Source organism: Sebastes umbrosus, chromosome 12 (assembly GCF_015220745.1).
Source record: "Sebastes umbrosus isolate fSebUmb1 chromosome 12, fSebUmb1.pri, whole genome shotgun sequence".
NCBI classification, from domain to species: domain Eukaryota; kingdom Metazoa; phylum Chordata; class Actinopteri; order Perciformes; family Sebastidae; genus Sebastes; species Sebastes umbrosus.
The window spans coordinates 11,293,946-11,320,399 of record NC_051280.1 but is presented as its reverse complement, the minus strand read 5'-3'; the positions used below and the strand labels follow the sequence as shown (position 1 = coordinate 11,320,399).

At 38.2% G+C, this 26,454-nt stretch overlaps 1 protein-coding gene across 1 annotated transcript in view; it reads right to left on the bottom strand.

The window, feature by feature from the left end:
• insra (insulin receptor a) overlaps positions 1-13,626 on the bottom strand; it is a 70,745-nt gene extending 57,119 nt beyond the window's left edge. Inside the window, exon 1 of the mRNA XM_037787165.1 lies at positions 12,391-13,626. Coding sequence (XP_037643093.1) covers positions 12,391-12,502 — 112 coding nt within the window. The 5' untranslated portion in view covers positions 12,503-13,626. The remainder of the gene's footprint in view (positions 1-12,390) is intronic.
• Positions 13,627-26,454: the final 12,828 nt, after the last annotated feature.

The window sequence follows — 26,454 nt, the reverse complement described above, 5'->3', positions numbered from 1 at the left end:
TGATTAATCTGTTGTTTATTTTCTTGATAAATCATATAGTTGTTTGGTCTATAAAATGTCAGAAAATGGTGAAAAATGTCAATCAGTGTTTCCCAAAGCCTAAGATGACGTCTTCAAATGTCTTGTTTTGTCCACAACTCAAAGATATTCAGTTTATTGTCATAGAGGAGTAAAGAAACTAGAAAATATTCACATTTAAGAAGCTGGAATCAGAGAAATATTTCTTAAAAAATTACTCAGACCCATTAATCGATTATCAAAATAGTTGGAGATTAATTTAATAGTTGATAACTAATCGATAAATCGTTTCAATGAATCGTTTCATCGATTACATATCAGACAATAGTGAACAAAGCCTAGCACAATTTGCCTTCTAATTACTTGTTTTGTTCAACCAACAGCTCAAAACTAAATAATATCCCATTTAACAATGACATGAAGCAGAGGTAGACGATTAATCGGCCAAACCGATTAATCGGTGCCGATAGGACGTTTTACAAACTATTGTTATCGGCGGAACTGGGCTCTGATGGTGGCCGATGGCCAATAGTGGCCCAGAAACAATACTGGCAGACGGGGGAAAAAAATTCATTTACTGTTACTTATTTGGTGTTCTCTCTTCCAGATGATCCAGCCATGTAACCATCCATTCATGTAATGAAATCGCACACTTAAGGATCCTCCTTACCCCGGGAATATGCATGAACATTAATTGCTTGCAAGAGTGGCATTCAATAATGAAAGAGACGCACAACAGAAGTAATCCTGGCCAGTCATACTGGAAGCCACAGAACAGCACACCGCCCTTTGCAAATAAATAGAACATTTCCAATGATGTAATCCACCAAATCACACTTCAGGATATTCTCTTACAAATTATTTAATTTGGAGCAACAAAAAAATGATTTTTAAAAAACAGCGTATACAAAAGTAGCCGACTAGGCTGCTGCAAAAGTAAAGAAGATATCAGCCGATTAATCGGCTATGGGCTTTTTCCTGCTCCAAACTATCATTATTATATAGGCCTTTAAAAATGTCGGTCGACCTCTAATATGAAACAGAGTAGCAGCAAATCCCCACATCTGGAAAGCTAGATATAGCATATTTTTGGCCTTTTTGCTTAAAAAAATGACTGGAATGACTAGGGCTGTCGTCAACCAAAGAAATTCTTAGTCGACTTACATATGATTTAGTCGACTTATCGATTAGTTGAGGTTCTCCACAAAGATTCACACAAAAGCACCACTTTAAATCTTGTGTTTTTTATGAGATGTACTCATAAGTTTCTTGGAAATAAATCATTCAGCATTAAAAAAAAGCATAAAAAAATGACTAATCGCCTAAAGAAATCTTAGTTGACCAAGACCATTACCATCACACTAATTGATTAATCAGCTCATTGTGTCAGCTCTAGATGATTGGCAACTGTACTACAACTTCAGATTATGCAGTATAGTGATCTTGAAGCCTCCTGCTAAATATATTAAACACTATTACACCCAGGGGGTTCTGTATGAAGAGAGCTGACAGTAATGAGGATATCCTCAACTCTCTGCTCTGGAAATCAGCCAAACACTTAGGCATATGCTTTGTGTGACATAACGCAAGTAATGGTGGTCGTAAAGATGTTTTACTTTGCGGGTGCAATGTGGGACATTCCAGGCCCAATTTAACAGTTCACAAGTCACGGTTGCAGCTGGAGGTGTGCTGCCTGGTGAGTGGACTGTATTTGTTTATCAACCATTGAGCTGGGCGCATCAGGACAACTGGTCAGCCATGTGGGGAAGAGGCATGACAGCTAGGCGTGCACCTCTTTATGGCAGCAGCTCATTTTACACCTTCTGTTGCATAACAGTACAAGACAACCGGCGCACACAGAGTGTCCAAACAACAAGCTTTTCACTCCATGACCTTAACCAGCGTGCTCACTGCGCAACAGTTATCTAAAGTTCAGCCTACACCTTTTGAGGCTTGTTTAAAATACACACAAAATGTCCTAACATGGGTTTAAACTGCAAGCTATTAAAAGCAGCTTGGCTTGTTAAAAAGTACATTTCTCTACATTTAGATCTGCAGCTCTCTTTGTGGTCTTGGGAGTACAGCCGAATTGTAAGCATGAACGGCATGCCACAAACCTGTAATTTCAACACATCCACCTCCAAATGAAACATTTCCGATCAAACTGACGGTAACTGCCAGAGGAGTCGGCAGCAAATGTAGCCTGCCGTAGATCCATCAAGGAGCACATTTACAACTACAAAGAGTCTCCGTCTTTCTCAAAGACCCCACACACACTCAAACAAAACAATTTAATCGACAAAGACCCTAGCAGTGTACAACACAAGGGGACAGTGGTTCTGTAGTGGCAGTAAAGTCAACCAGCAGAGTACCGAGTGACCCTGTGGAGAAGGCGAATCATCACAGGGCGGCGAGTCCAGGCTCCTATCAGTGTACACTTTCAGCCAGCCAGTATTTTTAGCACCACATTCCCAATAGAGAATCTAATACACTCCGGCCGCACCGATAGTGGCTCACATTGGAAACTGGAACATGGCAGCCCTGGTGTGTAAGTGAGGAATTTTAGAGCGGCAGCAGAGAAAGAACTGGCCGAGCTGACTTCTTCATGTGTCAACACTTAGTTTGGAAACAAAACTTCTCCAGAAATAGGAACTATAAAACAACAACACTGTTTTTTTTTGCTCTGGCGTAGAGCACCAAAATTCTGTCCGTGACGACATGACACAACTCAAGCAAAAACAAACCAGGTGCATCCCAGAATTTAAATGCTCCCTGTGTTGTTGAGAAACTGGGAGACATCACAAAGGTTACTATGGCGACGAGGCCAGCTCCAGCTCTCCATACATCACCTAATCTGAGCCAGACGAGACTGAAAACACGACCGAATCAACAATTAAGGGTCATTAGAGCGGCAGATTTTCATTGACCGAAGTCTCTCACAGCCAGCACCTCTGAGACAGATTCATTAAAAAGGAGCAGTAGGATGGTTTCCCATACATCCAAAGAAAACACCAAAGCCATCAATTTATCCTACTAATAAGTCAAGACAAAAAGCTGATTTGTATAGCACTTTTCAAACACAGAGATAATAAAAAAAACAAATTTACCATTGGGATTAAAAAAATAGAAATAGAAATTTAACTATTACCTGTAAGGCAAGAGTCCTGCCACTGCATTGGGTCATATATTCCTTAATTATGAGGAACGCACACTACTTACAATACTTGTCAACAGTTTATGTTTTTGGTCTCTTCAGGGGATTTGTTGATAATCATTAAAAGATAAAATAAGGCCAGCATTATCCTTTAACTGTTAGGCCCCGTTCTCATGTCGGTTAAAATACAATCTGTGTGTCTTATTAGAGCTGAAATGATAAGTCGATTAAACCAGAGGTTATCAATCTTTTTATAGCCGAGGACCCCCTAATGTCCCTTGGAAAAAATTGACGTAGCCTTTTTACACTTATATATTATTAGTTATGTAAAAGAACACAAGAAAAATGTAAAAAAAAAAAAAAGATTATATCATGATAATTTAAATGAATGTATCTGAAAACTTCTCACAGACCCCACTTTGAGAATCATTTAATCAAACGACATGTTGTGGACAAAAAAATAATAGTCAACTATTTGATAATAATCTTTTATTGTTTTTTTTATCGTTTTTCAAAGCTAAAGTAGCAAAATTCATTCATTCTTTGGTTTCAGCTTCTAAAATGAGAGGATTTGTTACTTTTCATAGTCATAACAAACTGAATATCTTTTGGTTGTACAAAAACAAGACATTTGAAGACGACACTTTGGGCTCTAGGAAGTTGGGATGGGGATTGTTCCACTATTTTCTGATGTTTTATAGACTATACCATTTATCAAAAAATTGTATAAAAAAATAGTTAGTTGCAGCCCTACACATTACTGCTAATTATAAGCAGCATGCACTTCAATCAGAATATGTTCAGATCCACTGGGCACCTGAATGTGGTCCAGTTCACACTGTGATCAGACCAGAGTGAAAGTCAGACAGACATAAAGGAAGTCCATAAAAGAATGATCACATTTGAGGAAAAAAAAAACACAAGAAGAAAATGTCAATTTCTTCATATCTTACACCTGACTTCTGTGACTCTACTTTTGCAATTTGTCACAATTCTGTACAATAATGCAGACAAGACCAGATAATTAATACCCATCTTAAATACAAAGCCAATGATGACATGTTGTCCTTGTAATAAATCTAGATAGATACCATTGTGAATGCCTGATGTAAATAGTGTCTAGGTCACAAGTGATGGCCCTAAATTTAATTCAACATGTGCTGAGCTATAACTCTGACGTGTGAACATAAATACTGTTCATATCTATACTAAAGGGAGTCGGTCCTACACTGTCTGAGCTTCACTGCCTGTACAATCCTTTCACTACAGCTGCAAGCATCAACAGGCACTGAAGCTTGTGATCTTGTGAAGGAGGTGGATCACCTACAGGTTGTTAGACTGATGGCGTATAATATCGCTGGGCCTCAGAGAGAACTGAGGCCTCAATGAGCATGCAGGAACACAAACATTACAGTGATTGCAACACTTCCCTTTTCAAGGTTTCGCTGTTCTGTTGTTTTCCAACCCAGGCCTTAAGCTAACCGCACATCCACAAAATGCCGAGGTCACCGAGATACATGTTCACTATTTCCAAACTGACATGTGATATAATCCACTTTAAGAAGGGTTGTAAAACCTAATCACCCGGCAGTTTTAAAGGTGCACTGTTAACATATAATTAAAAAAAACTCCTGCTGTGAAAGTAAAACCGAAGGAAAATAAGCTTAAATTCTGACAGTTGTTTCAGTTCAACTGTTTAATAAGTCAGTTTACAACCATTTAACTTTTTCTTGGCTGCAATTACAGATAATTAAGAGAGGCTTGTCGTAACAGGATTAGATATTACCGCAGTTAAGACAGTGACATTACTACAACTCTAAAGCTGGGCATACACTGTTCTGGCTGTTGACAGTTATCAATAAAGATTTGTTTGAAAGCTCCGTGGCAGGTAAAGTTTGTTTGCTAGCAGAGGTCTGTACGGGTCATAAGGCTGAAACGTGCTGCCTTGATCATCTGCGCCATCCTGTCTGCTGAAACAGAAAAATAGAGGCGCCGGCGTATCTGGACTCGCAGGTGGCTAGAAAGACGTGTATGGCAGGCAGTATGGCTTGTCCATTTTGCAGAGAGAATTGGAGGTAAGGTACAGTATATTGTTATCTGGATAGCTACGCTCTAATTACTGTAAAAAAGAGTAGAAATAAGGCACTGACGTTGGGGAATCGGCTCGTGGCTCTGCTTCAACTGTGCGAGAGCCTGTGGACAGCCAACCAAAATTTTCTGACATGTCAGAAATTTATATTCAGAATGTCCGACGGCTGGTCGGGAGGAGTTAATCGGTCATTTGTCCCCCCTGTACACTGCAAGGCAAACGACGCCCGACGAAGATGAAATTCTGTCCGATTCTAAAATGAGTCGTGCAGCTCAAAATTCGGGCCAGAAACGGTCTAAAATCGTATAATGTATGTCCAGCTCAAGAGTACAGGCTCTCCTATAAAGGTCTTGTGAGCTGGGCTGATGGCAGAGCGGGTTATCAAATGTGCCAGCTGTTGGGTAGGGGTGACATAGCAAGTGCAGCACATTGACAATACAATACGGTCCAGGGAATAAACTTAAACCTAATTAATTCAGGCCGTGGTCTTTAAATAAAGTGAAATGGGAGTAAAATAGAGAGCCTATAAAACCACAAAGTTCCCTCTTGGGGTTGTTTAAAGTGGATCCTGAATGGATGGCTCGGGACCAAAGATCATTTGGCGATTCAGTTGCCCCCCAGCAGCACTCGTATACACATTGTTCTCTTTGTCAGTGTCGGCAGTGAGGTAATTATTACCTCTAAAGTGTGAGAGCACAATAACAAAGCACATTTCCTTTCAACAGGGACACGGTGTCAAGGGTAAAGATATGACACAACAAGGCTTCCTTGTCAGACGCCTGTATGGTCGGAGTGAAAGAGTGCGGTTGTGCCAGCTAGTTTACTCCACTTTCAAGCGGTGTATCATTTCCAAACGTGAACTTGCCAACCAGGATTAGACGGACATTGTTGAGGGTGACAAGTGTACAGATCATTCGATTGTATACATGTCAAACGCACTCCTGACTTAGGTTCTTCAGACAACAGCGGCAGTTTGTTTGTAGTGTTTTTGGAGAGGCGGTGGTGGGGGGTGACAGTTTCATCACAATTGCTCTCCTTGTCAGGAGGCGTAAATCAAGGGTACCAGGTCGCTGGATATTCCTCTGACCAGAGTGGTACTCAACAAGAGGCTGCCGGTGGCTTCATAGCGAGCCCCTGCTGTCTGACACTCTTGATAAAGTGATGTGCTGTAATGGCACAACAATACGCTGACAACCCGACCACCTGAGACCTCCACACGCCACACCCAGCTGGAAGTAGACCGCTGTTTGTGCCTCTTGTGTATTGCCATTACATTGGAAGGCGAAGCATCAGTTGTTTTGGGAAAATAAAGATATATTATGATAATAACAATAAAATATATCAATAACCGGTGATGTTTAAAATACCCAGATAGTCATTAAACACTTACAGTACCACTGATCTGAAGGTATTTCCAGAATCCTCATACACTCTTCTAACCATCTTGATTAAAATGACTGTCTTGCCTGCTGAACAATAAAAAAAAAGTTTTGACCTGTTTCCCAAGTTGCAACTGTTTCCTATCCAGATAGTCAGAAATTACATACCTCCTTGCTTGTTTTATACGAGACAAGAGAAATATAAACATGTTATTTTTGTATGAAAATACAAGTAGGGCTGCAACTAACTAATTATTTTCATTGTGGATTAATTTGTAGATTATTTTCTCGATTAATCGTTTAGTTGTTTGGTCTATAAAATGTCAGAAAATGGTGAAAAATGTCAATCAGTGTTTCCCAAAGCCTAAGATGACGTCTTCAAATGTCTTGTTTTGTCCACAACTCTGTTTTATGAAACCAGAAAATATTCAGATTTAAGAAGCTGGAATCAGAGAATTATGATTTCTTCTTTTTTTAATAACTCAAATAGATTAATCAATTAACAAAATAGTTGGCGATTAATTTAATAGTTGACAACTAATTGATTAATCATTGCTGCTCTACAATATAGTGTCAATATATATATAACTGATGATAAAACTTTTGAATGGAGTTCAATTTAGGAACCTGTCTTGTCGAGCTCACAGTGCAGAACAACATTCAACACACCATACTAATAATAAAACTATCATATACATAACATATTAAACTACACAAAGTACCATAAATATAAAAGATAAGCTAAAAATCATATACTTTAAAGTGTGAGAGATTTGCAATTCAGAAATCAAATAACCTAAACTTATAAAAATACACAAATCCCATGAACAAGACAACAAATAAAGTAAAAACATGTACCTTAAAGTGCCAAAGGTTTACCCTTCAAGAGTCAAATAGCATGAGGGAATAGAGACGTAGTTGTATAGCATTTTACATTTTGTTTCACATTGTACAAATTGAGCACAGGCATAACGTAATTTCCTGCTGACATCTTTGTTAGGAAACAGCGGCACAACTTTTTCATCGTGCAGCAGACAGAATATTGTTCTATCCAGGATAGAGATTTCGGAGAAACCTTCAGAACAGCAGTAAGCGTTGTTAACCGACCTCCTGGGTTTTTCAAAGATCACTGGGTATTTATCTTTCGTGACTCTAATGTAAGGTTACAACAAAAGATGCTTAAACTGGGGCTAGGTGAAAGTATGAAATACTTAACAAAACATAAGACACAGTTGCAGTTACATGGACAAATTGACATTAAAGTTTTCAACTGCCAGCTGATGCTAAATAAACAAAATCAATTCACGCTGCCACTAAATATAAGCTTCCATTATTAAGTACATTTTTCCATCAAGCTGAGTTGGCCAGTTACCAACAAGTAGCTCAGAGGGTTTCCTGACTTCGACACTGGTCAGTGAGGCTTATGAAATCGGCCAGTGTGAGGCCCAGGTCCCACTCTTCCCTTCTGTGGTTCACTCTCAAGTCTGAGGGGAGCGCGAGGGGGAGGGGGAGGTGGCTGCTGTGCAATTACACAACTTGCTTTTGATTTATGTCTTTAAACTCTTGCTCAAACTGGTTTGATGACATCGCTCCATTCGCCCCTCACTAAAAATCTGATGAAAGGTGAGAGAGCCTGTGCTTTTCTTTTCCTTCAGAGCGCCTCTTCAATCCGACTACAGCAGCCACATACAGTACTGCAGTAGTAGGAGTTGTAGAGCTACCTGCTGTGTTTACATACAGGGGACAGACTTCTTATACTGTACAAAAGGAGGATTATGTGTCGCTGTGCTTGCGCTTATGGCATGATTAATGTGAGACAGCACAGACCTTGAGGCAATGTTTTCTCAAAGAGCACAAAAGAAAATGAAAAGAATGGGATATATCACATAAGAGCAATTCAGTAGTATTTACTGAGTTATATAATCTTAATAAAAGCATCTATAAAAGCCTATAATATTTTGCAATTGTGCACCAAAACTAATGCAATGTATTTTGACATGCATTCTCCGTGAGGGAAAGATTTAAAGGAAATTATTGAGAGTGTCTTATATACATGTCAATCACACTACAGAGAATGAACTGATAGCTAATAGGGCTGAAACTAACGATTATTTTAACTGTTGTTAAAGTTGTTTGGTCTATAAAATGTCAGAAAATGGTGAAAAATGTGGATCAGTGTTTCCCAAAGCCCAAGATGACGTCCTCAAATGTTTTGTTTTGTCCACAACTCAAAGATATTCAGTTTACTGTCATAGAGGAGTAAAGAAACCAGGAAATATTCACATTTAAGAAGCTGCAACCAGAACATTTTGCCTTTTTTTTCTTGACTCAAACTGATTAGTTTAATGCCGTTTAATTTAACCGTTTACAACTGATCGATTAATCGTTGCAGCTCTAATAGCTAAATGCATTTTAATTCCCTATAGTGGAGCTTTTAAGCATTATTTAGATTTTGAATAGGGATGCACCGATACCGGATCAGATATCAGGCCGATACTGACTCAAACTGTTTGATCGGGTAACGGTGATCTATTCAATTAAATTCGGTGTTTATACTGTATACATTATATAATGGAATTTTAATTCCTTTTTATGTTTTGACCAATTTGTTGCTGCATTAAAAAGGTTTACACCTGAATTGTAATTTACTGTTAATTTCAAAGTTTTTTTTACGACCATGCTGGTGTACGATTTATCATTTTAATAATACCTATCCATTCAGTAAATTTATATCTATGTATTTATTTGCTACATTTTGTTTTACAAAGTTAGAAAGCAATGTTTAAGTCAGGCCTGATGTTTCCTTACACTTAAAAGAATGATCCATCCAAGTCATTTCCACACAGTGACGCATACAGCTTATTAATTAAACACTGGTATCGTATCGGTACTCGGTATCGGATCGGTACTCGGTATCGGACGATACCCAAAGCCCAGCAATCGGTATCGGTTTCGGGACTGAAAAAGTCGGATTGGTGCATCCCTAATTTTGAATACATTTTCTTTTTATTTAAATACCTGCTGCCTATTTTAGCAATTGTTTGTGACTTAACTTCGCACTTCAAAATAAAGTAATGACACATGGACTGAACACAAGCCAGTTCTTCCAACTCTCATTATTTCAAAAAGTCTGAACAGTAGAGAAACCACATGAAGTGCTGTTAACAGAGACTGGGAATTCATCTTTTCACCTATAAATCACCAGTAACTGCCACTGAATCATCTGCTTGGATAAAATCAACAACATTTCCAAGTATATGGGACAAAGAGAGAACTGTGTAATGTCACGTTTACCAGACTGGTCTTTGTTGTTGTCATATTTAAAGAGCACACTTAGTGTACAGTAGTTTAAACCAGCAAGTGGTCTCACAGGTTTCCTCAAACGTTTAACAAGTATTTGCTTAAAATAACAGATTCCATCAGTGTGAAACACTGAGTGTGTGTAGTCATTGTGTTGTTTGAGAAATGTAAAAAGGTCTCTGGGTGATTTAAAATGTTGTTCATTCATTCTTATCACCGGTTTGTTTGTTGGCTGGTGAATATAAAGGGATTGTCAGGAGCTGTAAAGAGGGCTTATTGTTACATTCCTGCACTGACCACAGTAACAAGCCAAGGCTTTACAATAGCAGCCAATTAATTCTTATAAATTCTCAGATTACTTACTGGGACAAAACATTTTGTTTACAGTTCCTGCAGACTCCAAATAACCTGATAAGTGTTAACCTTTGTCCCCTTCAATGCACTGACTGTCTACAACACACCACTGTTACTGCCTACTTATCAAATCACCATCACTAACAAAACAAAACAAATCTGGATGACAATATTTCAGCAGGGGCATACAGCCCTTTTTGTCCATTTAGATAGATAGATAGATAGATAGATAGATAGATAGATAGATAGATAGATAGATAGATAGTAACCTTATTGATCCCGAGGGAAATTCAAGTTTCCAGCATCACAGTTCCATAGTGCAAAACATGTTAGTAAAAAGGCAGTAAAAAAGTTAGTAGTGCAAAGTACAAAGTACAAAAAAAATATACCAGATATAAAAATACAGGGAGGTGAAGAAAACTGTTAAAACTGAATATAGTGCAGAGTAAAAGCTGTGATACAGGACTATTAAAAAAAGTGAATATAGTGCAGAAGAGACTGTTAAAACTGAGTATAGTGCATTATTATCTGTCCTGCAGACCGTCCTCCTTATTTAATGTAATTGCACTGACTGTGGTATGTAATTTATAATGTATCTGTAGTGTAATGATAATCAATGTCACAATTATTTGGCTTCTACATGTTGGATCTCTATCAAAATGTCTATCAATTTAATCCATTTCCCCCAGTATCTTGGCACAATGTGTAATGATTTTTAGATTTCAGTGTTAATCCCCTCGCATGCAATACACAGAAAATTGTGTAATATTTGACACATTTTTTTTTTTTAAATCAAATGTGTTTCTGTGTTGATCATTTCTGTGTTCTTCTTAGCATACTGCATAATTTTATATTTCCTTAAGTGTATACACACAAACAGTTATACTGTCCAACCAGCCACTTACAAACGATTACATAATTAAAATGCTTAATATTACCTGTGATAAAGTGTGATAATGAGTGTTACTCACCCTCCCCACTGGCTGGCACAATTAAATAATGTGTCATGATTTTAATCAGATCAGTTTTAATCCTCCTCACATGCAATACACAGAAAATTGCATAATATTTGACAATTTGTTTTTTTTTTTTAAATCAAATGTGTGTTTATCATTTCTGTGTTCTTAGCATACTGCATACTTTAATTATGTACACACACAAACAGTTATACAGTTCAACCAGCCACTTATGAACAATTACATAATTAAAATGCTTAATATTACCTATGATAAAGTGTGATAATTAGTGTTGATCACCCTCTCCAGTATCTTGGCACAATGTGTAATGATTTTTAGATTTCAGTGTTAATCCCCTCACATGCAATACACAGAAACATTGTGTAATATTTGACAGTTGTTTTTAAAATCAAATGTGTGTTTATCATTTCTGTGTTATTAGCATACTGCATGACTTATATTCTCTTAACCATATACACACAAACAGTTATACTGTCCAACCAGCCACTTATAAACGATTACATAATTAAAATGCTTAATATTACCTGTGATAAAGTGTGATAATGAGTGTTACTCACCCTCCCCACTGGCTGGCACAATTAAATAATGTGTCATGATTTTAATCAGATCAGTTTTAATCCTCCTCACATGCAATACACAGAAAATTGCATAATATTTGACAATTTGGTTTTTTTAAAATCAGATGTGTGTTTATCATTTCTGTGTTCTTAGCATACTGCATACTTTAATTATGTATACACACAAACAGTTATACAGTTCAACCAGCCACTTATGAACAATTACATAATTAAAATGCTTAATATTACCTATGATAAAGTGTGATAATTAGTGTTGATCACCCTCTCCAGTATCTTGGCACAATGTGTAATGATTTTTAAATTTCAGTGTTAATCCCCTCACATGCAATACACAGAAAAATTGTGTAATATTTGACAATTTTTTTTTTTTAATCAAATGTGTGTTTATAATTTCTGTATTATTAGCATACTGAATGACTTATATTCTCTTAACCATATACACACAAACAGTTATACTGTCCAACCAGCCACTTATGAACAATTACACAATTAAAACACTTAATATTAAGTATGATAAAGTGTGATAATGAGTGTTACTCACCCTCTCCAGTGGCTGGATGACAGCTCATCACAAGGCAGACAGCAGTCATAACAAAACACCAACACACAGTCCGGAGCCACATAACTACTGACTGTGAAGACCACAGCAGCATCCAGCAGCACTAGTCCGGCTCAAACAAACACTACTGAATAATAATCCTTTAGTGAGTTCAGCAGACTGGAGGAGAAACACCTTCAGGAGATTGGTTTTGTTTGGCGGCGTGGGCCGACAGGTAAACAACAATAAATAAAAGACATCCCGGAAGGAAAAGATGGGCGGAGGAACGAGTCCAACGTGTTCAGTCCAACGCTGAAGCTAACGAGCTGCTGCTGCTGCTGCTGCTGCTAGAGTTATAGCCTCCTCATGGAGAAACAACACACACCGCCTCCACCGCGACGCATGGCTGCTCTTCTTCTGTCTTTTATGGTCAAACTGGTCCAGTTGTCCAGGAAAAAAAAGAGCAAAAGCAGACTATTTGTTGAGATAAAGCAGCTAACAGCTAAGCTAAGCCGTGTAGCTGTCTGGCTGCAGCTCTCTGGTCCAGGCCACAAGTAGTGAAGTTTGCGTCGCTGTGTTTTTTTCTGCAGCTGTAACTAAATTTAAACTTTAAGAAACCTCCCTCTGCATTACCTCACACACATGCAAGTGTTTGTTCTTTTTACTAACAAAAGAGACAAATTGCATGCAGGGTAATCTCAGCAGAAGCGCTAGTTAAGTTGAGTTAGAGGTGTTTTAGCTGCTGACTCGATGGTTGGTGTCTGCAGAACGTGGCGTCACGTCAGCGTGTCTTTCTCCTCTCAAGCTCAAGTCCAAACAGAAAACAGCTCAGTTCATTTATTCAGCTTGTGAAATAAGATGTTTTCTCCCAAAAAAGCAAAGCGACAACTCATCTTGAGTGAGTGCAGAGATTTCAGTGAGACCTCCACTAGTCGCAGCTCTTCTTCTTCTTCTTCTTCTTCTTCTTCTTCTTCTGTTGTTTTGGAAATAGAAAAAAAAATAAATATATATATTTTTGCTCCAAGTTGTGTTTAAGCTCCTGCCACCACAACAACTTAAGTGCGTTTCTGAATGAGAGGGAAAAAGTAGGTGAAATAAAAGTTATTTTTCTCCTTTTCTTCTTCTTCTTGCACAAACACAGAGGTAGATTGTACAGTCTCTCTCTCTCTCTCTCTCCCAGCAGCTCCTGTAGGATCCCTTCTTCTTCTTCTTCCTCCTCCTCCTCTTCTTCCTCCTCTCAGCCTCTACGCCAGTAAACAAACCCTGCCAGTGAGCCAGATGGGCTTCAGGGGAAATACGGACTGGAGCTTATTGGATTACATAACAAACAGATCCTACTGTCAGGTCAGGTGCTGCTGCTAGTAATACATGCAGTATTACTAACAATACTAATGTTACTAAATGTATTACTAATAATAATTAGTATTGCATAATAATTTGGATATATAATAAATGCATTTACTAACATAATTACTAATGTTAGTAAATGCATTACTAATGCTAGTGATACATTGACCTCTATACTGTTGTGCTTGTATAGTGTAAAAAGACCATATGGATTTATTGCCATTTCTAGATCAAGATTCCTTTATTCGTCATTTTTATGCTCCACATAAAATTGTGAGAAATTGTGTTTCTTACATCCACCACTCAGAAATTCAGTGCAAAACAATTGGTAAAAAAAATCTATAAATGAATGATTAATAATTAAGAGCACTAATAAATAAACTAGAAGTACGCTAAAAATAGAATAGAATAAATAGTTACAATTTAAAGGAACAGTCTCTTTAGTGCAGTTCACATACTCTGATGAGCAATTTAAATTTAAATTAGATTTATAAAGTAATACATTTACCTCTATACTGGTGCTTGTAGTGTAAAAAGACCATATGTATTTATTGCCATTTTCAAGATCAAGATTCAAGTTTCCTTTATTTGTCATTTTTATGCTCCACATAAAATTGTGAGAAATTGTGTTTCTTACATCAACCACTCAGAAATTCAGTGCAAAACAAATGGTGAAAGCTATAAAGTAATTAACTCATAATTAAGAGCACTAATAAATAAGCTAAAAGTATATGCTAAAAATAGAATAGAATAAATAGTTACAATTTAAAAAATGTAAAAATATTATTAAAGAAACAGTCTCTTTAGTGCAGTTCACATACTCTGATTGAGCAATTTAAATTCACCATTTGGCTGCTACAAAATGCTAATACACCAGAACTGAAACAATTAATCGATAAATCCGTTGACAGAAAATTAATATAGCGAATTAAGTAATTTTTCAAGCGAAATTCAAGAAATGAGCTCATTTCTTTTTGTTTTGTATGATACGTTGAATATTATCATTAGGTTTTGGACATAAGCTCCTTTTTAGTCATCACAAACTAGTGATCAATGAAACTTTGTGACATTTTCTTGACCAAACAAATTAGCAATTAAAGCTGCAGTGGGTAGAAATGAAGCAAATATGATTTTAAAAAGTTATTTTATAAAACGGTCACTATATCCTGACAAACAGGTAATATGAAAAAAAAAAAAAATCATGTACCTCTGTGTCCTCTGGTGTCCTCCGGTGTCCTCTGGTGTCCTCCGGTGTTCCTAATGGCATCTGCAGGATTTCACAGACCGGAGGAAAACAACGAATCAGAGCCGAGCTGGAGTCTGCCGTCTCTGAGCAGCTGTCAATCACTCGCGAACTCCGATCAAACGGTCAAACTAGGCAGCGCTGATCAAATATGAATCAATATTGTGTTACTGTAATGCCTATTTCCTACCTCAAATGTTTTCAGAAACATCTTGTAGGGTACTGTTTAGCTGTAAAATGAGACCAACATTTTAGGAAAACTGCCATTGTATAAAGAAACACCATATCTATCAAATTTGAGGAAAAAAAGGTCACTATGTGAAATGGCTACCATTGGGACTGACATCATTACACATGAATACAGTTGGGCTCAATGGATCCACAAGAGTCTCAGCTTTACAGTGACACCCAATTTATGCAATTCTACAACTGTTTAGGGACCCCAGTATGCAGAAATATTCAAATACACCATTTTACAATAGGTGAAAATAACACCTGTATACTGCATTCAAAAACTGAATGTTGTCTGCCCAAAACTGCATGTGATTATCATAAAGTGTGCATGTCTGTAAAGGGGAGACTCGTGGGTACCCACAGAACCCATTTTCATTCACATATCTTGAGGTCAGAGGTTAAGGGACCCCTTTGAAAATGACCATGCCAGTTTTTCCTCGCCAAAATTGAGCGCAAACATTGAGCGTTATTTAGCCTCCTTCACGACAAGGTAGTATGACATGGTTGGTACCAATGGATTCCTGAGTTTTTCTAGTTTCATATGGTGCCAGTACCGTCACTCTAGCTTTAAAACCTTAGCGTTTAGGGCCCGTTAAAATTCCTGAAAGACAAAATAGCGTCCGGGTCTGGCAGCGAGCTGACAGATTTCAAAATTAAAAATCGATACAGCATTTTGGAGAATCAATACAGTATCGCAAAACATAATATTTCGATACTCGTGTATCGATATTTTCTTACACCTCTACAAATAAATGCTGGCCAACAAGAGTCAGACACAAGACCATGTGTAGCAGAGAAGAAATCTGATTCAGAATAAGATAAAGTTCACAAGGACCTGGGAAACAGTAAATCTTAACCCAAGTACCCCTTACTAGCTTTTTGCAGACCTTTCAACCACATCTCACAGCCTTTATCAGCGGATGGGGTTTGCTCCGTTGTCATGGAGATGGCTCAGTTGTTGTTGTTGATCTCATTTGTTCACATAGCAACATCACACAGAGGAGCAGCTCTGAGTGGCTTATTCAGCTATTTTGTTACATAAAATGTGAAGTTTCATGTTTTCTCAGATTTACTGGACAATATGTACAGTAGAAAATATCAGATTTTGTTTATGGTCAGTTGCACAGACAATAAACATGATTTCTAAGAAGTACTAATAGTGCTATTATACAGTACAGTACAGCTAAAGTATGCAGTTTTAGTGCAACAACAACAACAGGTAGTTAAATGTTCATTGTAGTGTGATTAGTGGCAAGATTTGATGGAGATTTGTTAGAGGTGTTTGAGTTAAAGGGGTTACCAATTATTATTTTTAGTGTATAGGTAGATGACAGAATAGTTACATGATAGTTATAATAACACAAAACAGGTCAAAATGTCGTTGTATTGAATTGCACCAATTTACATGTTTTTTTGTTCTGCTCTAATCACACAAAGCAAAAACATATTAACATAAACAATTTTCTTTTTTCACTGAGTTTAATCTGTAAGTTTAGATATTAATTAAAAAAATACAGTAAGCAAATACTCAGTGGCAATCCAAGTGGTAAAAAATTATATTATATTATATTATATTACTGATTATGTTGCGGTGCTGCTCATATTTCTACCAGTAAAGGCCACAAACACATGTTGATCTATTGTGTGTCCAATAATAAACACTTAAACAGTGAGGTGTCAGTATTATGAAAATTGAGCATGTGGTTTAGGGTTTTTTTGCATTTTCTATAAAAGCACAGCATTTTGGATTTAAAAGTACAGATATTTAAAGTTTCCCTCTTTGCATTAAGTCCAGGCAAACATAAAACAATGTCAAATGTCCCCTTCACTTTTTGTTGTACATAAATGAATTTGTCTCTTATCTTCCTTCCGACTGAATTCAAGATCACATGCTGTAGGAGCTATTTATTCGTTGTTAGTATTCAGTTGTTGTTTTACTACTAATAAGTAGCATTGTTTTATTTATTATTCTAGATGTTTACTTTATTTAGATTTGATATTTGTATATTTAGTTTTTTGCGTAATTCGTTTTCTTTATGAATGGGTAAAACTGTGGGCACCTGCGGTTATATTATAGGTAGGTAGGCAGGACGGACCAGCATGCACCTGTGTGGGCTTATGGTTTTTTACCAGAGCAAGAGAGACAGCGACATCCATGTTTTCTTTGTGCTCCGTTTGCTCTTTGGATAAATAAATCATCAGAAACACATACATTTTGCATGGACAATGGGCTCCTTTGTCTCTATAAACCACAGGATGCGTCAGTGGCCCTTTGATTTAAGTCTGATTTCCGACAAAAGGCCACTACACATGCTTTTAAAGAAAGTTTTGCAATCTAAAAATCCATCGTTGCAAAGAACTAAGAGTGACTGATTCCAGTTCCGACTCGATCCAACTGTCCATGTTCGGAAATGAAGAAGTTATTTTAGGAAGCCGAGGGGAAGAGATGAGGAAGGAAAATCCTTGTGTGATTCAACCATTGTTTAAAAACAGAACATGACTCTCCTTTTGATCCCGTGATGTTCTCACACTCAGACAGACTAATGGAAAAAAAAACAAACATCAAGATTACGTATTTCACACATGAGCTCTCAGAGGCTGAAAATATCTGAGACTGTTCTTCCTGGCGTGTTTGTGTGAGCTGTATTTGTGCCACAATGCCATCTCCATCACCACTGCTAATTCACTACCTGTTTACGTCCTCCATCGGAGCTAATCATGTCCGCTTGTTTGTTGTACTGAAATAGATTTTACTGGGAAAAAAAAGCTGCATTTACGGGATTTCTGCTGCAGCTGTAACATTTTAATCATCCTTTTGTTGTGAAATAGTCTCTGGCTGAGATTTGTCGGTAAAGCAGGCGGGTGGTGTGGATGAACAGAGGCCATTATCTGCTGTTGACGCAGGCATTGATTCAGTGGGAAGAGAAACAGGAGAGCAGCTCATTAGTAATATCAGCACTTGGTAATCAGAGTTATGTAGAGGAAAACTCTCACGTGTTCACAACAACACATCTGAGATGGTGGAAGGAAAAGCGAAGCAACAAGGTCAAGAGCCAACGCCTTTCAACAAGCGCCACTTTTAACAACAAGAGAGAGAGAAACAAAAGTAATCAGCTACTGAGCTGATTGGACCATCATGCAATGCAGGAGCATCGTGCGTTATAGGAAGTAGAGCTGTGAATTATAATATTTTAATATCATTTTAATGGATGAAGCCATGTCCCACTTCCAATTCATGAGGTGTTTTATACAAACAGTTGTATTTTTGACTCTTACAAAAAATATCATCAGTGAGAAGTTCAGGTTTTGTCTGATTTTCTTCAGCATTTTGTGCTTGTAAAGGATATTCTTTAGAAGAGGATTATGTTTTTAGAGCTGCAATGATTAATTGATTGGTTAACTATTTTGATAATCGATTAATCCTTTTTTTAATAGAAAAAGGTAAAAACTCTGATTCCAGCTTCTTAAATGTGAATATGTTCTGGTTTCTTTACTCCTCTATGACAGTAAACTGAATATCTTTGAGTTGTGGACAAACAAGATGTTTGAGGACGTCATCTTGGGCTTTGGGAAACACCGATCGTCATTTTTCACCATTTTATAGACCCAACAAATTATCGATTAATTGAGAAAATAATCGTTAATTGTTAGTTTATATATTTTGTATATGGGGTTATTAGCATGTAAGATCGAGGGACATGCTATCATTCAACATTAATATAAAATAATCTTTGAAAACAGTGTAACAAAATGTTTTACATGGAGAAAAAAAATAAAGCATCTCAGCATAACAATTAAATTGAATAAGATAATCAAAATAAAATAAAAGATCATTAAAACTTGCAAAATAAACACGTATCAGAGCTGTTTTCTATGTTTAATGTGCTATACGTCCAACAGTGCCAAACCTCCTTTAAGACATCCACTCTTATAGTTCTGGATGTCTATGTCATGTAAAAGTGAATGTCCATTAAACCATTTTACAATGTCAGACATCTCCTTAATCTTGAACCACAAAAAAATAAAAAATACCTTGTTAGTAATAAATAATGAAGTCATTTTCAGTACATTTTTGTGTCTAATATTACCAATTTGGCCAAAGCAGAGTGCGTACCCTACTGTGCTATTTTGACCAGATTAGGGTGATTATGGCCCCGAACTATTGATGTGTTATTGAGGCTGAGATGAACAAAAAACAAATGAGTCATAAACACATGATGTGCATGCTGACAGGCTGCTGCCTGCTGTTGCTGGGGGCTAAAAGGAGGTTGTTTTTTGAGCTGTGTCTCCTAATCCTGACGACCTCCTAATCCTGACCTCTGCTGGGGTCTCTTGAAGGTGGAGCGGTGCCGCCGTACTGCACACAACATGGACACCATGGCTATTAGTGTCTATTAGTGTGGTTCAGGTGAAAGGTGGAGGGGGGTCAAGATGGTTGCTTGACAGCAGGCCGCTCGTGTTTAAAATCAGCCACACATATGAAGAGTTTGTTATTTAGATCTTATACTTTAAATCACTGCTAACCATTTTGCAAACTATTCTGCTGTATTTTAGACGTTCTATGCATTTTTCCTACAGTAATCATTTAGCAGGTTCATTAGAGGTTCTTTTATCCGACACGGGAAGCAGCAGTACAACACAAAATATGAGGAAAACATATACTGTAATTTGGATTAAATTTTAATCCTAAATTTAATTCTATTATTTTTTTATGCTGTTGTTTGAATGGAGCAGTTGTGGAATGTAGTTTTGTGATGTTGTTATCTGTTTTTTTTATTTATTTATCACATTTTGGAACAGACTTGAACTCAAACTAGTGTTAACAATCTTTTAATAGGTTTTCATACTGCACAAAAATCAATGGAAACCCGTGGCAGTTCCTTGCATTTCTTTTATTTTCTCTCTTTCCTTCTTTACTTTATTTCTTTTTTCTTTTCCCCTTCACATAAACATATTACGTTTGGAGTTAAATATGATAATTATGTTATGGAAAACAAAGTAGCCTACATTTATGGATTAATTGAGTCAATAAATAAAAAGTTAAAAAAAAAAGAAGAAAGAAATGAAAAGGAAAACAGTGGCTGCCATGAGAAGTAGGGAAAATATAGCAACAGCAAAAAAAAATACATCTGTGCATTAAAAAATGGTCAGAAAATCTGGAAAGTACACATGATTTGCAGTTAAGGAGCCACAACTTGCAGACACACTGTTATGTTTTTATATCCATCAACAAATACTGACTACTTTAAATTATTGGTCACCATTTTCCAAAGCACACCATGCATTTAGACAGATTTACTCCAACAACAGGCATAGTTTTCCATTCATTTCACTAAAGTATGAAAATCATTTTTTTGCAAGAGGTGAAACTTGCTTGAACTATTTCCCGCCATTTGGCTTCCTGTCAAAGTGACGTGCAGTTATGCTCTATGTTGTGTGGTGATGCTACTTGGAGGACGAACTCTTCCTCTGTGGGGCCTTCAAGGAAGCTTCAACATCCGATATTTACATGTTGGCTGTCAAAAAGCAATGATTTCACAAGCTATGTTGTTGGGAAATCAGACCCAGAAGACGAACAATAAGAAAACATGGATGTCCTGGAAAAGACTCGGAATTTGGCACAAACATCAAAAAGGTTGCTGTCTGGCAGCAGATCCTTAAATATAAGTCTGATCTCCTCAGGAAGGAGCTTTTAGGAGCATAAGCTTTTATGACACAGGTATGGTGTAAGTTACCAGTGGTGAAAAGTAATTAAGTACATTTACTCAAGTACTGCACTTAAGCACAGTTTTGAGGTACCAGTACTTTACTTTATACTTCTACTCCACTCGATTTATTTTAAAGCTTAAGTTACTAGTTACTTTGCAGATTCAAATGAATAATTCAAAATATGAATCAACTAATAGATTATGATGTATTATTATAAGTTAAATTACCCGGCAGTGTATTAAGTAATTAGAATCAGCTCCACCTTTACCAGCTGCAACATGAAAGCATCAATTATTATAATCCAATAATATAATCACGTTACTATGCATAATGAGTTATTTTACTTTTGGTACTTTAGTTATTTTTTGATGCTAATGATTTTGTACTTTTACTTAAAGGTGCAGTGTGTTGGGTTTGACACCATCTTGTGGTGAAATTTCAGATTGCATGGAGAAGAACTACGGTGGCTGACGTGAAAACGTGAATGGCCCTATCTATAGCCAGTGTTTGGTTTGTCTGTTCTGGCTAGGGATGTTAATAATTAACCGCTTAACCGTTAACCAACATTAAGAATTTTGACCGATTAATGCGGTTAAAAAAAATATAAAAAATGAAATAAAAAGCTGGAGAATAGCTGGTCCACATTAACAGCTCACCTTAAGTGAGCTTGGAGGAGTTGTTGCATTTATTCACCGACAAATAAACTGTACACACACTGCTACAGCTACGTTCACAGCTATAACGCCTCCGACAACCCCACACTCACCACTGCCACACACACGGTCTGTCGGCACTCGCTAACGTTACGCCGGCCTGGCAGAGGATCGTTATGCCAGGCAGACACACAGCTGATAACCTGGCAGCTAAACTAAATGGTGCGGTGGAGACTTTTACTGGGAAAGTGGCTGCATGTGTCCTCGACAATACACGCAGCATCGTTGCTGCTACAGTAACTCTCCCGGACGGGTGAACTGGGGACACAGTTGTCTGTTTTACTCATACACTGCAGCTGTTGATAAATGATGGATTAAACCTGTTTGTGCACTAATCTTGTCGGTTAACAGTTAATGATCGGTTAACGAGGGTCGGCTACCGGTTCGAAAAAAAATTCTAAATTAGCATCCCTAGTCCTGGGCTCCTGTAGAAGCATGACGGCCGGCTCCGTGAAGAGGACCCGCTCCATATGTAGATATAAACGACTCATTCTAAGGTAACGAAATCCCAACGATTCTTATTTTCAGGTGATTAAACACCAAAGAAAACATATTTATTAATGTTCTATTACAATTCTGCCAGTAAATGTTAAATGTTAAACACTCAATCCCTTTAAGTCAAATTTTGAATGCAGGACTTTTACTTGTAACAGAGTTTTTCTACACTGTACTATTGCTACTTTTACTGAAGTAAATGATCAGAGTACTTCTTCCACCAGTGATGGTACTCCTGAGGTTGACGTTGGTACAGCTAAGTGTCAACTAAAAGGCTATGATGAGGCTCACAGGGAGGTAAAAGCTATTTAATATAGCTTATTATACGCTGTAAAAAAAAAGTGGGCAGCAATATAAAGTAGACACGATTTGTGGTAAACAGCCTAAAACAGCCCAAAACCCATCAATGTGGTACTTTAACTGCCACTCACAACAACAGGTGCATTAGTTTATATAGTGTCTCTCTCAGTAATGACATCAATGTGCTTGATATGATGAGCTCACCGCAGGGAGGGATTAAAGGGCTCTTATATAAAAGCCTGAAGCTGCCAGTCTATAGGTGTCTGCTGCACGCAGCCGCATTAATAACAACCACACTTGACTTTATTCCAACATGTAGGTATGTAGGTAGCACCCTGTTTGAATGTGACAGCAAAAACAACAGGGTCAGGGTTCAGCGTGATAAGGCTGACTCACCCTGTTATTAGGAACGTTCTGTGACATACTGGGGTTATTTTTGTCCATCTACAGTATCTATAGGACGTGCAGGAGATATCTGAGCGGTAAAGACGAGGAGTTAAGAATAATACTTTTACAAGCATGGCCTTGGAGGAAACGGTATCCAGAGATGTTGTGTGAAACCGCCAGTGCCCGGAGGCCGCCACACCTATCCCTGAGTTAATCGTCAACCACATGTGCTGGGAAGTCATGTGAGGAAATGTTGGTGGTCTGCATATAGAACATGGGAACGCAGGCATCGTGGCAGAGGTTAGTGACAAACCCAGGTTCACACAGACCCGTTTGACTGGAAGAACAATAAGGTTCACACATGATTCATCCCGGGGCTCTTCCTAGACGCCAGTACGCTACACATCTCCACCACAGGAAAAGATGCCGCCGCGTGTCAGGGCCGAGTGGGACATCCACCACTGGGCCCCACTTCCCCTTCCCAGTGCGTCTGAGGTGTACGGCTCTGAAGAAAGATTCCTTCCTGCTGACATTTACAGTGTTCGCAAAGACAATACTTGAAGTTTTGAGGCCGAGCTTGATGGATGCTCTGTCTCTCTGAGGTTAATGGACACTCACATCTATAGTTAACGCTGCTGTGGACGGTGTATGGCCTGGAGCCAAGTCCAGGAGGCCAGCTTTCAAACATGTAAACACTCTTCCACTCTCATGCACCTAATTGAAGCCTGGAAAGTAAATGTGCTATGACAGCGACTCTGCATCACAATACATTCCAGCAGCTCACCCCAAATAATCACATGACCCCTTTTCATCCCCAACACGAGCACAAATGAGCGACGGGGGTGAAACACTAGAGGGGCTCTTACGCCTTGGAAGTGATCTGAGCAGCTAGCTTCTCTAAAGCGCTCAGCAAAGTTGCTCTTGTTAAAACATGCCCGATCCCTTCCCTGCCAGAGAGCTGTTAATCCCGACAAGGCTGTGTGCCCCTAATTCCCAGAGAGCTGAAACCTGCCGTTTGTTGATGTGTTGTGTAGCTACAAGCACTGGAGGTTAAAGCATTCCCCCACTTCCTTTTAGTGCCATGTGTTTTACACAGGGGAAAAAAGTTAGTGTCTGCAAGCCTTTATATGCAGAAGAAGCTAAAATCAAAGTGTGATATAAAACAGGTAGCAAGGTGGTCGTCTTTCTAACACTATTCACTAGATTTCTGTAGCCCACATGTCACAGTATGTGCAATATACAGTAAGAGACCTCATTCTGCTGATGAGTCCATCATACTTCAGTGCTGTTAGAGGGCTTCTCAGGAAACAATGGGCATGGATTACAGATAAGAGTCTTATTATTATCTCCTCAATCCCACGTTAAGACCACACAGCACCTGTTGCTCCACTTTGCCGACATCATCACATCCCAGCAGACAGAAGTAAACACCGGCGAGGAGGCAGTTCTGATCAGGCATGCAGAGATTATTCTGTAAACGACGTAGAAGGAAATGTCCCATTAGTGGCTGACAAGTCTTCACTTTTTCTCTAGTAGGTAGATTCAAACATCTTTCAAAAGCAAGAGTGAAAGTGATGTGAGAGAAAGCACCATTAATCTCATAGGTAGTAGGATCATGTTAGCACATGTGGCGGGGGAGTAATGTGCTCGGATTCATGGAGATTGTATTTTGCAAAACTCTCCTCCTGCAAATGATAGAAAAAATATAAATATGAGCTCAAACACGGTCAAGTAAAAACAAAAAATCCACAATTTACCCACATTTACACTCATATTATGCTGCTGATTTCTGTATGAAACCAGAGACTTGTCATAACAGTCACAGGGTGAACTTAAAGAGGACATATTGTGCTTATTTTCAGGTTCATACTTGTATTGTGGGTTTCTACTAGAACATGTTCACATGCTTTAATGTACAAAAAAACACTTTATTTTTTTCATACCGGCTGTGCTGCAGCACCTCTTTTCACCCTCTGTCTGAGCTCCCGAAAAGCCCTCTGATTGGTCAGGTGGCCCACTCTGTTGTGATTGGTCAAACGAACCAAACTCCACTCAGACTCCACTCCAGCTCCGCTCTAACTAACTTTGTTTGAGGGCGTGCCAAACTACCAGCTAGGCAGGTATTACGCGAATGTGTTACTTGGTGACATCACCACGTTACGGAAGAAAAGGCGGGACTTCAAGCCACGCATTTCAGGCAGTTCAAGAGCAGTGTTTCTGTGGGGGAGAGTAATGGTACATGTCCACATGGGCGTTTTTTTATCACGAGGGATCGCCTCGCTGCCACTAGACACAAGGCACTCAGCACCTGATTGGACGAACGCTTTCCCTCGTGGGCTGCTGCTCCCAGCTTTCAAACTGAAACCAACGGGGCGGCTCGTTTGGAAACTTTCTTCTCTTATATCATGAAAATAGTTTACTGAAATATGTTTCTGAAAACATTTTATGTGAGAAATAAGCCATGCAGTTGCTGAATCGGTCTTTATTTTGGATCGTTTAAAAGTTTCTGGGGAGTTTCGAGAGGCGGCGAGTTGCGTTGGACGCCTGTGATTTGCATAAAGTAGCCAAGACCTCAACTTTATGCTATGAGGAGCGGACAATAATGATGCCTCGTCTCTTGAATCGCACTGCCACACTACCAGAATGCATTGCACGGCTGCTTACATAGACAATGAATTGGAAGCGTGGAAAGGATGGAGGCTGTGGACATGTACCATAGCTCCCTTTCCACACTATATGGAAAAAATCACAAGCTTATAATAGGTCCGCTTTAACAAAAGCACACACACAACATATAAATAAGTGAAATAAAGCCTTGATAAATACATTAGAATTAAAAATGTCTGAATGATATCATGCTCAATTGATTCAATGGGTGAACCTTTTCAACCGACAGGCAACAGTTTCTAAATAAAGCAACATTTCAGAAGGGAGTTAAGAAATACAAAGTCTTGCTATATACAGTAAATAAAGTATTACGATACATACTTGTGGTCAGTATTGTAATGTGGTACACGCCAGTGGTGGGCAGATTGAGTCCTAAAGTATCGATAGGTTAATATAGATACTAGGATTGTTAATCCAAAAAAAGAAATCATGTTAGATCACGTTTTAGAGACATGGACGCTCTTGTTAGTGTGCTGTTGTGTGCACGCGCTCAGCAATCACCTAAAAATAAACATTTATTTACCATAAAGACACGGAGAATGGCCTAATGTTCAAATTATTAGCTGTCAATTTAAATACATTCAGAAGTAAACCATTACTGACACATTCAGCTCATGAATCAAAAAACATGTCTCTCCCTTACATGATATTACAGTAGCTGCTTTTTTTTAAAAAGTTGGTTAAGTAACATGACAAAATGAAATAAAAAGTGACATATGGACATAGAAGACAGATGTAATATACAGACCTACAGACAATAACAAAGCAGTTACAATGACGTATGTGATGATATGATAAAGAGATTAGATTGGATTAGGTAGGCGGTGCGTATGCATGTGCGTGTGTGTGTGCATGTTTGGATGAGAGGCAGTGATGTGTATCCATGTTTAGTGATCCTGGACAGGTTGGTATGTGGAGTAAGGAGTAGGTTACGGGATGTGTGGTTAGTAGCTGCTTTAATAAATAGAGTGC